Genomic DNA, 14,614 nt, shown 5'->3' on the forward strand with positions numbered 1-14,614 from the left:
ACACTCTCCCTGTGAGCAGGTATTCTTTATTCCTTTTGAAACTTCTCCCTCCTCGCCTTGCATATTACAAATTACAGTTGGCTCCTTTTGACTTTTGATTTAGCCTAGAAATGGGTAAAAGAAACCTAGGGAAAATCTGGCTATCTTTGTACCATGTTGGTTTTTTCAAACTGAGTTTTGGGCTAAAAGGCTGAATTGTGGCCATTTTTTTTTTTTCCTGAAAAATCAAAACTCCAGGAGTCGTAATATTTTAGGACAAGTGTTTTTTTCGCACACTTTTAAAATTCTCTCAAGTGGTGTTTGATTTTATTCTGTATCTTCCACAGCAGATGGCATACCTGCCTCACTGAGACCAGAGGCTCTTTCTGTGATCTGCTCACTTGGCAAGATCTACAATATCTCAGTGTCCTGGTTTTGTTAAGAACAAGTTTCTCTTTTAGTGAATTTTGCCTGTCAGCTAAAGCCTTCATATTAACTGCATTTTCCTGGAGAACCAGACACATGTTTTGGTAAACCTAGCAATGGAATGCAAACTTATTGATAAGCACGGATGGACATCTCGCGAGAGGGGCGACGAGAAACAAGTGAGCAAGAAACTGACCAACTGTGTATAACATTCCATTCACGTGAATACTTTATATAAAGTGGGAGATCACGAGGATCTCGTCGCTTTTCCCCTTTTGCCCTTTTCCCTTTTTGCTTATGGCCGACATTAGGAGAGGACCTTGCTAGTCGTCCCTGCGAACTGAGGCCTAGTGACAGACTGAATCCAGCTCTTGTTGGCTGCAGAGTCTAATCCAGGACTTCAGGTGTCGGCTCTGCAGTTGCTGAGACTTTCAAGATTGGTTTTGTATATTTTGTATTATTTTCTCTATTCTTATTAGTAGCATTAGTAAAACATCTTTAATTTTTTCCAACTCTCTTCACTCTGTCCTTCTTTTCCTCCCAATTGCCTCTCCTTAGTGGAAAGGGGAGAGAGGGAGGGGGAAGGGGGGGGGGGGGGGGGGGAGAGGGGGTTAACAATACATCTGCCAGGGTTTTATTGTCACCCCGCAATCTTAACCCTCGACACTCAGACAGTATGCAAATTATACCTACATGTAGTCAAGAAATTCTCTCTCCTGTCCTTGGAGGAAGGTAGTGACGCTATCATATTTTTGAAGGAAAAATCCCAACATTTTTGTTTGCTTGTCTATATTCTTGAACTGTAATAAAGGGCCAGTGTCTCTTCCCTTTAGTACCCTCCACACACATAAGCAATTAAGATTTGCTTATTAATATGAAGGAGGGGAAAGACCTGATTTTTATTTAAGTTCCTTTTTAAAAGCATCTATACTGGGAAAAAAAAAAAATAAAGGCCAACTGACAAAAATGGCCTTGCATGTCCCTTAGAAATGGCAAAAAACCCCATACATATGGAACTTCAAGCCACAAGCTTGGTAAATTAATGTTGGAAGGGATACCAAGGGTTGTTGTAAGTACCCCTCAGGTAAGCAAGTCGTGCAGTAAAATCAGAGCATGGTGGATAAAGCAAACTCTTATGACCATTCGCTAGATGTCATGAGGTAAAAGATATGAGAAGCTGGATACCAGGGCTGCCATACTTGAAACTGAATGAACTTTGACAAGATTGTTGAAGAAAAGCTACAGTAGGGAAGAGTAAATTCATTGTGGTGCCCATCTTGACACTTCATGCTCCAGAACAAGCAGACTGCTGCTTAGATAGGGGCAATAAACACCATACAAGGCCTGAGAGGGAGATGTACATTCATGTCAGGCCCACGTTAGACATTCTTGCTCTGTCACTCTGTGTGGATTTTTGGTGACTTTCTTGTTTTAATAAAGTCAGAGAGAATATGCAGTTACAGTAGTAGTACAGTGCTTTTGCCTTTATAGGTTCTATTGCTTACCAAACAGCGTGTTTTTTTTACACATATGTATACTTTTTTGTACACACAAATAAATAAAATGCCAGCATAAATAAATAAATACACTAGTAAATATATACACATTAGGAGGACTTGTTATTACAACTTTTCTTATATTAAATCATCTGCACTTTGTAATTTACTAGGCAAACAAAGAACTGCCGAGATTTCCATGGTGTTGTATCTGGCAAAAGAATTGTCACTGTCCAAGTTCCCTTTGGAGCTGGCCATACTCTACTCTCTCTTCTGTAGTCTGGAAGCAACTTGGAATGTCACAAAGCCTGATTTTCTCCTCTACTAGCCAGGTCTCACTTGTATGATCTGTGAAGAGGTTATCTACATCTGCTGCTGCAAGATGTATCGGCAGATATTCTCTAATACAGATATGGCCTAATGGTCCCAGCCAGCAGCTGTTTCTTACAGAAGGAAATACAACAAATTCAGAGACTTGTAATAAGATACTTAGGAATAAGGATGCAGGATTCACTCATGTATGTCTGTCTAAAAGAAAGTCTGAAGACCAGAGTCTAGGGAAGAGGAATTGGAGAAGTCCTGATTGACATGTCATTAAACATAATTTGGAATATTCAGAATTCCAATTACAAAATAAAAAGAATCATCCTGCTCTTCAAATTCCTGAAATAATGTTTTCAGAATCTTTCATTTTACAGGGCCTGGTTCATTAAAAGCGGTGATGAATTAAAGGCTTCAGAGCTGGTGTGTCTAAAAGCTTGTCTCTTTCTTTCCAACTGTATCCCTCTGTTAAACAAAGTATCCCCTCTCCTTACAGACCTTACCTCTCTGAGCCACCTGACTGTAGAGTTCAGGCAGCTCAGGGAGAACCACATCTGGCGACATAATACAAGAATGTGTTCACATATTAACAGACAACAGAATTATGGAAGTCGTGTGTTACCGGAATCCCTCTGTGACACAGAGGAGGCACATGGAGAGCTCACATTCACAGAATGGCAATTAAGGGTAACTCCTTACGCCTCAGGAGCTTGACTCCAAGGGACAGAAACACAGGGAGCCTTTGGGCACCCGAGATGGGACACCCTGAGGCCTCTTCTCCTAACCTCATTCCGCCTCTCATTGTATATAACCATGGGGGCTCAGAGGAGAAGGTGGCTCCTCCACACTCATGTGCAGAGTCCATGCCCAAGAGCCAGGAAAATATGTAGAATCATAGAATAGTTTGGGTTGGAAGAGACCTTCAAAACTCATCTAGTCTAGCCCCCGTGCCATGAGTAGGGACATCTTCAACTAGATCACGTTGCTCAGAGCCCCATCCAACCTGGCCTTGAATGTCTCCAGGGATGGGGCATCTACCACCCCTCTGGGCAACCTGGGCCAGTGTTTTATCACCTTCAGTGTAAAAAAATTTCTTCCTTGTATCTGACCTGAATTTCCCCTCTTTTAATTGAAAGCCTTTATCCCTTGTCCTATTGTAACAGGCCATGCTAAAAAGTCTGTCCCCAGGCAGACCACTGAGCCTATAAAGATACATCTTATTAAAGGTGAACACTTAAATACTATACAGAATATATCCAAGTCGTTATGAACATAATATTTATGATGCTGCCAGTGTCATTTATGCCATGTCTGGTACTTCAATGACAAAGATAATGAAAACAATAACAAATGCTGTCTAATGAGGTTTACTTTGTCCCCCAGTACACTGAATTCCAAGGACATTTCAAACTTGCACAGTGAAACCGGGCTCCCTCGAGAACTCAAACATCCCCTTAGGAAGGAGCTTAGGATGCGGACACCTTGTGTGCCGCCACTGCTGTGGTGAGGAGCACCGTGACAACGCTGGACATCGTCAGGCTGATAATCCGCATAAACTAGTGAGTATTTTGAAGGTTTCCTCATCACCTGAAGGAAACGCTCCGGTCACCGCTACCGGCACTGGCTGCTCCGGGGTGGGATCCTAGCACGTCCCGGGCAGAAAAAATACATTCGAGACAGCGGCCGACACCTGCCAATCTACTCGGTGCCGCCGAAGAATCGGAGAGCAGCGTCTACACAGAACCAGCCCCCGCCCGCAGCCGCAGCCGCTCCCGCTCACCCGCCCGCCACACCAGCACACCGGCCCTGCCCCGCCCGCCCCCGGGGCGGGACGCGCCGCGCATGCGCCGCACCGCCCTCCCCAACCCCTTCTCGAGGGGAAGAGCTGCGGCGTCATGACGTCAGTTACGCGGTCCCCCGGCAACGGCCGGACGTGGCGAGGCCGCCGGGAACCCGGAAGCAGCGGGCGAATAGGAGCGAGTGGTGCAGTGAGCGGGGCGGGTTCCGCGCGCGGAGGGTGGTGGCGGCGGCAAAGTAGTCCCTGGGGGCAGCGGCCGGTTGCCGGTAGTGCGCTCGGCGCGGGGAGCCTCGGCCCTATCGACTCGCTCGGACGGCGCGGCCGCACCGCGCAGCAGGGGAGATGGCGGCGGACAAGGCTGCGGGTGAGTGCGGGGGGAACTGCCGCGGGCCGCTGTGTCCGCCGTGCCCGCCTCGGGCCTCGGCCGCCTGGTGCGGAGGGATACGGTCCGGCGCGGGGGGCGATGAGTGCCGGTACGTCCCGGACGGAAGGAGCGACCGGTGCCTGACCTGCTCTGCCTTGTTTCCTTCCGCCGAGGAAGTTAGTGCCCCCGCAGCGGCAGCGCTTGGGCCACCGGCGGCCGGTGTGAGGTGCCGGTGGGGCCTGTGTCCCGGCGGGTCACCGGAAGCAGGGCCCTCCGTGTCCTTGGACTGGAAGGGCTCGGTGGGGTAGTCGTTATGCACGTACTGGCAGGGGTGCGTGTCTCACAGAGCTCAATAACTACTACAGAAGTTGAGCTTCTGGGTTAATTTATTAAGCTGGGGCATTCGGAAGGTGCTGGGGAGGTTTGAGTGCCTCGGGTTGCTACTGAATCTCCGGGGTTCAGTCCAATTCCCTCCAAGTTGCCACTTTGCTTTCAGGGGATGAGCAGGACTTTGCTAAACTTGGGCCTGGAAAGACTCTGTTCAGAGAAATTACCGAGATTAAAAAAATAAATCATATTCTGGTAAACACTGAAATAAATCTCAAGTACAGTTGCTCTGTAATTTATTAGCATTGATAAGCTAGTGCTTGTCCCTCTCCCATGAGACTGCCCTTCGTGTGGGAAGCCCACTTGGCAAGAAAGGTCCTTCCCAAGGATCCCTCAATGGGCATGGAGAAGAGGCCAATGTGGAGGAAAGCCAAAGGCATCTACTCGTGTCCTCTGGTTTTTTTCAGTTGGTTTTACGTGGTTATTTCAAATCACCTCAAGCGCTTTTTCTCTGGGTGCTGAATATCAAACTCCTCACTCAGTAGCTGAAAAAGATTGTGGGAAAAAATAGTGTACTGTGCTGAGTGATGTGTACTAAACTATCCTATGTTTATTTATAAGCATTCGAAGCTCTCTGGAACAACAAGAGAAAAAGAACAAGGCATTATGTTTTTTGTATTTTTGTTGTTCTTGGAAGAGTTGAAGGAACTTTCAGTTGTACTTAAAGGAAAAGTATATGTACCCAAATGAATCAAAGACATGAGCTATGGCAAGATATTCTACATACCATACTTGTTTGTAGCAGTAAGTTACAAATAACTTTCTGCTGAAAAGTGTTTACTTTTTATTGTACAATATTTAAGGAGTCTATTATATTTCTACCAGTAGTGTGGTGCTTCATAGAAAAATGTAGTCTTGGTGCCACGAACTGTCATTATCTTATAAAGGCTGAAAACTCTGGCTGGTCTTCATAACATTCAAAATGCTTTTGGCACAAGAGTCTTGTGATAGATTCCTCGCCTTCAAAGGAAGAGATTATTCCCCTGCCTGTAGAGTTTGGAAATAAAAAGTAATTCCAGAGATGCTCTGGTATTCCACAGTACGGTTCATGCAAGATGTAATTTGCAGGCCCTAGGAACAAGAGCTCAGGAACAGCAGTCTTTGGAGGAATGGAGAACAGGTGTGAGAAGGATGATGACTGCAATTGCTCTCCAAACATCTTTGGGTTTGTGTATATGGGAGATGTGGCTTCTCGTTGCTTATATGATGTTGTGGTAGCAAGCTGATGAGGAGAGCAATCTCCCTTTTCAGGTGGCAGTCTCATGCTTTTTCTTGTTCTCCTGTTGTAGAGCCAGTTTTCCCAAAGTTCTGCTGCCCACCACGATGTAACTTCTCCAGCAGGACCAGCTGCCTGCTTGTGCAAAGCAAAGAAGCCGTGACAGTGTTTCTGCTGCTCAGCCCCAGGGTTGCTAACTGAGAAGATAATTCCCTGACTTCCTTCTTTAACTTCAAACTCAGTGCAGCAGCTTCCTCCGGATCAAAATCTGAGCAGTTGATTTTTATGTCCTTTGCCAGGTTGCCCCTTTTGTCCCTCATCCCCTGAAAAGTATTAGTTTTAGAGTTGTCTGTACTTGTGAAAGTTGGAGGAAATGAAAAGTTAAATAAACAAGTTCATGTGTACATACAGTTTACAGAGATAAATCGAGTCCTATCATTTGTAAAGCAGAGAATCTGTGCTGTTTCAGATATTTCACCTGATAACTGTAGCTACGGTATGGATAAGAGAATATTTGTAATAACTGGTGTGCTGTGCTCACATCTGAGTGAGCAACTGGTGTGCTTTGTGTTTTGCCAGGGACAATGCACCTTCGTGTTTCATTTTCAAATGCCTCAAGAAATACAGATATAATAGTTTTATTTGCCAGCACTTGGTAGCCATTTGTAGTCACAAGAGTACTTTTGGGTTTTTTTCCCCATTTAAGTGGCATTGGAGGGTTCTTTTCAGCATCTTGTGCCAGGCAGCGTTAGGTGACTCCAGTCTGTGAGACCTCTCGGTAATAAAGGTCAACTGAAGCAGTAGATCCTGGTCTAAACAAGTGCGTCAGAATTACGGTAGATTAGAAGGACCTCTAGGTCTTTAATAGGTTTCAAGTATGTTTGGGCAAAAAGGGTAGACAGTAGCCAAAGCTTTGGGATTTTTTGGTTTTGTTTTTCCAAAGGAAAGACCTATGCTGTCAACTACATCAGGTGGCCTTAGTTTTATTTTCTCTTGGTAAGCTTTTATTCTTTCTCGATAAGCTTCCAGTTCAGGTTTTGCAAACCTGCTTTGTTTACCGAGTCATGGTAGTTACAGTTGATCAGATTACAGCCAGAAAACTGACTTCACAGGAGAAGGGACAGCTCTATTTTTTGCTTAAAATAGTCCCCAGTTTCATTTTGTTTTGTTTTCTTTCTAACTTACCAGCAGACATAGTGAAATCTGTAGATCTGTTCTGATTTTTCCCTGGGAAATATATCAAACAGCTATAGAACTGGTGCTTTTATTACACAACTTAGACAACAGTCTCTGCAGTTTATCTTTCATTTCAACCGAAGACGTTTTACTTTGGGATTCAGATTTCCATAAGCCCACATTGATTTGAGATGCTTATTTTATGAACTTGCAATGGCAGCAATTAGTAATGCACTCCGTAGTTGATGGCATACTGGGAAGTAAACTGGGATATGAGGAACCTCTTGACCAGACTGAGCATTACCAACTTCAAACGTTTTAGTCTCAAGTCTCTGCACTATGGTTATTTTTACTAGCATAGTCTGAAAGGCATGCTGAGCGAGTAAATCAGGTAATGTAACTGTTAGCATGGGGACAGACTTTAGCAGGGCCTGTTGTGACAGGACAAGGGGTGTTGGTTTTAAACTAAAGGAGGAGAGATTCAGGCTCGACATGAGGAAGAAATTTTTTTACACTGAGGGTGGTGAAACACTGGCCCAGGTTGCCCAGAGAGGTGGTAGATGCCCCATCCCTGGAGACATTCAAGGCCAGGCTGGACGGGGCTCTGAGCAACCTGATCTAGTTGAAGATGACCCTGCTCATGGCTGGGAAGTTGAACTAGATGACCTTTGATTCTCTGATAAGTTTGAGAGAAAATGCATTTGCTTATTCACTGCTGTTCTGTAGGTCCTTGGAGAGTGATAGCTTTCTGTTCAGCTGTAGAACCTCATGAGCAGGATGAGAACCTCTAAAGAGCAGGATTCAGATCTAATCTGCATTTAGCTTGGAGGAAGGGTGCTTCTTGATCCTTTCCTCTTTAGCTGTGGAAAACCACGGCACAACAAAAAATTTGAGCTTTTTTGTGTTTTAATTTTCTCTCATGTTTCCCTTTCAAGGAGAAGGCAGTGCAAGTGGTGTTAATTAATACCTTATGCACAGCCAGATTCTGTAGCAGGTGTATGCAGTTCTGTGGCCCCCTGGGGACCCAGCCCTCCAGAGTAATGAAATTGCTGAATCCTAAATTTTGTCTAAATCACTGTTGGTTACTTTGTAACTTGTAAGTGTAAGATTGTTGAGATTTTGAATGCTCAGATTCATTGACATCTTGATGCAGGATGAAAGTCACAAACAAATATTTACAGTTCTTGCTCAAATGTGTTATTGCATGGGGCAATGGAAGGAATCTTGCTATTTTCCCAGCAACAAGCACAAACTATGAATACATTAGTAAGTCTGCTTTATTCCTACTGTGGATGTTAATTGATGAATCTGCTGAGGTTTAATTGCCCCTTAGTGTTGTTTGTCTTATATTTGGTAAATATTCATAGTAGCAGATGATCCAGATATATTGGTGATGATGGGGAATTGATTTTGCAGTGGAGCTCACAGATAAGTGTTTTCCTGTGTTCAAAGTGGAAACAAAATGAGGAAAGTTTGCATTACATCTGTGAATTCCAGGGAAGAGACCGAAGACATTGAATTTACAAAGCCTACCGAGGCTGTTAAGGTAACAAAGGGTGTTTTAGAGCAAAGCTTCCACTGTGCAATTCAAGAAATAATTTTCTGCAAACTGGAAACTATTGCTGGTTTATAGTCTTTGTTTCAAAAACATTAAATGATTTTTGTATATTCCAGCACATGCGTTAATGCTTCTAGAAATAAACTGTCTGGTGTGGTGGTCCTATAGTGTGTGTTTGTTGTGTTTGTTTGGGGTTTTTTTGTTTGTTTGGCTGGTTGGGTTTTTTCAGTTTGTGTTCAGTACAGGAAAGGGTTTGGTGAATGGGGGTTTCAGCTTCTTTGACATGGAATATCTGTATTGTTGTTTTTAATGCAACTTCACTGAATTCTTAATTACGTGATGACAAAACTGTTCAGTAGACTCCTTTCTGAAAAATATGCTCAATAGTAACTGAAAGGTAAAACGTTAGGACTTCTGTATAAAATAAATTGAAGACAATGAAAACCTTATTATCTTGCTTTGTAAATGCTCAAAGGGGCCACCATCATAATTGCCACATGCTGTGCATGTTGTCTTAATTGGAAAAAAGGATATAGTGTAACTGAAGAAGAATCTGGGAAAAAAACATGTGAGGAAGATGCAGAATAAACTGTGCCTGCTCACCTTGGAAGAGACATGATTCAAAGAGAGATCTGTAAGATCAGGAGTGAAGCTGAAAAATTGAATAGGCAGCATTTGCTCATGTCTTGCCCTATAATCACTACAGTGAAGAATACAAAAGTACAGAGTTATAAGAATATCTATCAGGTCTGTCATTGGTTATTAACAATGAGGGTTCAATTGCAGCCTCTTACGTAGGGAGATTTATTCTTCCCAAGCAGGGAGCTGGGTGGAAGGTTCCAGCGTTTGCTCTGTTTTTTATGTTGTTCTCTAAAGCATCCCTTGCTTGCTCTTTAGGAAGAAGCATAGAGGATGCATAGGGTTTAATCTAACCCAATGTGGTACATATTTTATGATGTGTGGCCTTCATGGCTAATTTTTGTGCAAATAAAGGCGATCCTAGTGTATGGTTGCAGCTTTAGAGAGAAATCTGAAATGCGTGCATTGTCAGTTAACTTACTGGACTTTGGTTACTGATTGAAGCACAGTAATTTAGCTAGGATTAATGCATGTACATTTTATGGAGGAATATTCACTGGGAGTATAAGGATAACTTGAGATATTTTAGTGTACCAGGGAGACAGTGCTGCAGTTATCTGGAAATTTACTTGTACTGGCAGGAGGATGTTGAGAACTGGAAACAACAAATTCTTAAACTGAATAGCTGTCTGCACATTTGCAAACTTTGTTTTAATCTTCTGTCCATTTTACAGATCAAGGTACCGAGAAACATGAAGGAGCGGGTACTTCTGGGATTACTGATCAGGAAAAGGAATTGTCGAGCAGCGCGTTACAAGCTTTTCTGGTAAGACGAAGCCAAACTCTGAGACTTCTAATTTACCACATAGCTGCTAAATGGGCTTGTGTAATTGTGTTTTTTTTCTGTGTTCTCAGCAAGGTTGTAAATGTATTAATGGGATATTATAGCAAAAGTAGTACTAGTTCTGTTATAAGGACAGCATGTGCATTTTCTGTCTTCTATGATAAGAGAAGACTGAAGGGGATACTTGAAGGGAGTGCACAGAGCACCTTTAATCTTGATTCTCTAAATTTAGTAGCCTTAAAAGCTGTATAATGAGTTCACTAGAAGAAGCAGACTGCTATTCTGTATAAACATTGGAAATATATGATCCCTCTGAAGGATTTATCGCTTCAAGCTAAACGTATTATTTTTAAGGGTTTAAAGGAAAAATATGTATTTAAAAAACAGCAGCTGAACGAACCTCTTTTGTTTTAGTATGTTGCTGTATTCTTTCACAAAAGGTGTTGTATACTGTTCTGTTACTTTACGTTAAAAACATATTCTTCAAAACATAACACTGTATGTATTTACTACCTGTTTTGTGTTTCTTGGAAGATTGTGTGTGTGTGTGTTAGAATTCAGGTACCGGGTCTTTCAGTTTACTTCTTTCTTTGTATTGTCTCAATTCTTTGTATTGTATTGTATTATTTAGTGTAGCAAGTGACAAGTAGTATAATTGCTTTTCCTTTTAATTATTATATCTATGTCTCCACAATGCCTTGCATAAATCAGTTTTGGATGTGTTAAATAGATCAAGGCAAGAATTGAAACACTGTCTTTTGAGATTCCTGCTCGTATGTTTCTCTCGCTACTTTTATTTTGTCTGGAATGTTGCTACATGAAGTGCATGAAGTTTGTTATTAAACTGGCCACAGCTGATGTTCACTGATGTTTTCATGAGTGCTTTCTTGTTCAATTACACTTTTTTTCAATAGCTTTTTGCTCATCATCATTTGACCCTGAGAACTGAAGGCACAGGAAAGGGTTGTCTCTTTTCCACCTTGCCCACAGATGAACATGCTCAAAATACTTCTGATTAGCTGATGACTTTGTCTTTAGTTTTATACTGGTCCAATGAATCTTGTTCCTCTCATGAATTTTTTTTCTTGCTTTAAGAACTTTCTAAGGTCATGGAATTGTGAGGTGATGACAGATGTCAGCAGAATTAGTCTGGTGCCTTGTCTGCCAATGTTGCTTGCTGTTGAGTTGCTGTAAATAGCTTTGTTGGCTGCCTTGCATGCTGCTTTATCATATTGCGTTTCCAATTTTAGTCAAGATAGAATTACTATAAAATTATATATTCTATTCTATTGACAGGATCTAGAATATATTAAAGGACTATTGGCTAAGGAGAAACATTAAGCTGAGCATTTAAGGGTTCAAGGTTTTTAGTCCAACTATACTTAGAAGCTTTGTTGTGGTCCGAAAGCTAGTCCTGTTGGAAAGAAGCTCCAAGTGTATGACACATGAAGAAAATTCTTGGGAGATGAACTGTCTCAGTTAAAGAACTTGCGAACAGTTGAGTTGCAAGTTCCTGTGTTTATGCACATAGTCACTAGGCAATCCATGCTGTTGATACTTAGTTGTGGAAATGCTGCGTGTCGATGTCCTGATATGTTTCTCTGTAAACTGTAGAACTGCTTTCACAGGAGGCTGAAGGAACTGGGATGGTTCTGTTGAGAGTAGCCGCAGAATGGCAGCTTGCTTAGGAAGAGCAGAAGGACCACAGAGCCCGTTGTTGTTCTAATTCTTCCCTAATAGAGGAAGTTAGGCAGGAGCCCAGGAGAAGTTCCATGGAACAGCACTTAAAAAGGAGGAGGAAGTGGAGAGTGGTCGTGGTACTCAAGAGCACAGTTTTTGCTCGTGAAGCGTTGACAGAGATGGAAACAAATCTGTCACCAGATTGGAATTAACCCTGTTATGGAAGTGGTAAAGATGATTATTCCTGTATAGGAATTTGAACAGTAGAGAGTAAAGGATCGTTTAGGCTTAACATAGTTGAAAGAGTCTGGAGTTCTCTTTCATTCCTCCATGCCAGTAAATTCCTCCTACACAAACACAGAAAAGACTGAAACTGAAGGCAGAAATGTGAGCCATTCTGAAGTCCTTGCCTATTTCTGAGGTCAAAGAAAGGGATTTTTGTAATTAAATCGCACTTCAGAGGAGCATCATGCTTGGGCCCTGGTTTCTGTTTAGGCATGCCTAGATGACTGAATACTTCAAGCAACTGCTGAAACATGGAAAAATATTATTTAAATGTGTACTGGGAAAGTGACACCGTCTTTTCCAAACCCATCTTAAGCTGACTTCCACAGACTAGACGTAACTCACAGTCACTCCAGATGAAGTGAAGAATTAACATAAAACGATGGGCTGGGACTTAAGTAAGCAACTGCAGCCACTCAGTGTATGTGTGAAACATCATGAAAACTGAGGCAGTAGAGAATCTTGAAATTCAACATAATACAATGAAGAGAAATCAGAATAACGCTTTTCATGGAAACATCTGTTGATAATAATTAACTACTCCCTTTGTCCTTCCTCTACAAAATTATTTTTGAAGATTGGATATGATGTCATCTTTTAGACTTCTTACTTCATTATTTATGTAGATGATTATCTGTGTTTGTAGACATTTAGTTCACTTGCTTTTGATAGAGAAAAATACTACTTTGCTCTATAAATTTACAGTGGATACTTTCATTAAAACTTAGTAGCCTGCTAGTTTAAACTTTGTATCTTCTAACGGTGTTTCTGGTACCTGTGCAATTTCCAGGCTGGAAACTATGATGCTTGTTTACAACACCTAAATACCCTTCAAGACATAAACAAAGATGACTACAAAATAACTTTGAATACTGCTGTTGCGGAGTTCTGTAAAAGTAACCAGACCACAACAGACAATTTGAGACAAACCCTTAACCAGCTGAAGAACCAGGTAATGCAAACATATTGACATGGTATTTGATTTTGAGTACTGTTAATGGTGGCAAGATCTTCTAGTGAAATAAGAATAAAACTTCTGCCCCTTGCCCCCTAGATTAAATAAAGGAATAAGAAAGTAATATTAGTTTTAAACCTCTGAGTGTGTTTAATCATTTAGGATGCTGTTTTTATAGCTATGTTTTTAGTTTTTGTTGACATTGGCCTGAAGATGAATTTCAGAGACTGTAACTGTAGAAAGACCTGTTATAGAAAGTTCCTTACCCTGAAACAGTTTGTGAAATAGTAAAAAAGTGAAAACGTTACTTTACTACTCAATTGACAGCTTTCTATTTCATTGTAATTCTTTGTTGTTCAACATACATCCAGAAAAAAAGTTTATTCACTTATAACTCTTACTGACCTATCTTTAGACCTTTGAATTATTTTTTTTTTAATAATTGTCACTTTTAAAAAACGTGGGTATCAAAAGTTTAATGAAATGATTGGTTTGTTTTCTTTTCAGGTTCACTCTGCTGTTGAAGAAATGGATGGTTTAGATGATGTTGAGAATAGCATGCTGTACTACAATCAAGCAGTTATTTTGTATCATCTGCGTCAGTACACTGAGGCTATATCAGTTGGGGAGAAGCTGTACCAGTTTATAGAGCCTTTCGGTATGTAGACAGAACGAAGAATTTTGTTCATGCAATAATTACGGAAAGATCTTTCCATCTTTCTCACTATCAGACAACTGATTTATAAACTGCCTAATATAGTTCTAAAAAAGGAGGTAGGCTTCAGAATGAAAAATATGTTTTACTTATATCAAGGACAACAATTGAATTTGGGTGGAAGGTGCTTCAGAGGCATTTAGCAGACAAGTATAAGGAAGCAGAAATTGATTTTTCCAAGTTTAAAAAGGTATTTATATAAATAATATGTACAGCCTTATTTAAAATCTAGTATTTTGAGTCATCATGCAACTTCATGGGTGGGTGTCTATTTGTCAGGACACTCACATTTTTAAAGACCTGCATTAGGTCACACATAATTGTATGTGCTCATACCTAAAAATGAAGTCTCCAGCTTTTATGAGCTATGGCACCCTGTGTAAGTTGGATTGCAATGCTTGTATGAAATAACCTCATAATCCTTGTTGCATTTTGGGGGTGGCAAGGCTGAAATATGTATGTGTGTGTCAATAAATTAAGTAAACACTACTGTGTTTCTACTTCAATTCCTCCCAGTTTTCAATATGCCTGTTTGGGACTTTGTGAAGCCAGCCAAGCAGAGATGTGTTTGTACAAAATCCTTTCAAGTTCTATAGAATACGCATGTGATTCCATCTGTCTGTTTAGATGCTGAATGTTGGGTGCTGATCTGCTTAAACCAAAAATCTATAGACGTGAAGTACATGATAAGCTGCCTTTAGTCTGTGCTTTTATGCTGATGCCATTTGAATGAATGCCTTTTTTCAGTATACGTACTTATCTCCATTATGTAGATGTCTGCATTTTTTTCCTTATGTGATATATTGATTTTTCTTATAATGTTGTAAAGATGCAC

General features: G+C 41.3%; 1 protein-coding gene across 2 annotated transcripts in view; it reads left to right on the forward strand.

The window, feature by feature from the left end:
• CNOT10 (CCR4-NOT transcription complex subunit 10) overlaps nucleotides 1–14,614 on the forward strand; it is a 55,311-nt gene that overhangs the window by 18,338 nt on the left and 22,359 nt on the right. Inside the window, exons 2-5 of one of the 2 annotated variants that reach the window (XM_065051619.1) lie at nucleotides 3,606–3,781; nucleotides 10,035–10,126; nucleotides 12,900–13,061; nucleotides 13,572–13,722. In XM_065051619.1, coding sequence (XP_064907691.1) covers nucleotides 13,593–13,722 — 130 coding nt within the window. In that variant the 5' untranslated portion in view covers nucleotides 3,606–3,781; nucleotides 10,035–10,126; nucleotides 12,900–13,061; nucleotides 13,572–13,592. Of the gene's footprint in view, nucleotides 1–3,605; nucleotides 3,782–4,125; nucleotides 4,385–10,034; nucleotides 10,127–12,899; nucleotides 13,062–13,571; nucleotides 13,723–14,614 lie in introns of those variants that run through there. The other variant, XM_065051618.1, reaches the window with a different exon arrangement.

This window comes from Columba livia, chromosome 2, assembly GCF_036013475.1.
Source record: "Columba livia isolate bColLiv1 breed racing homer chromosome 2, bColLiv1.pat.W.v2, whole genome shotgun sequence".
Taxonomy (NCBI): domain Eukaryota; kingdom Metazoa; phylum Chordata; class Aves; order Columbiformes; family Columbidae; genus Columba; species Columba livia.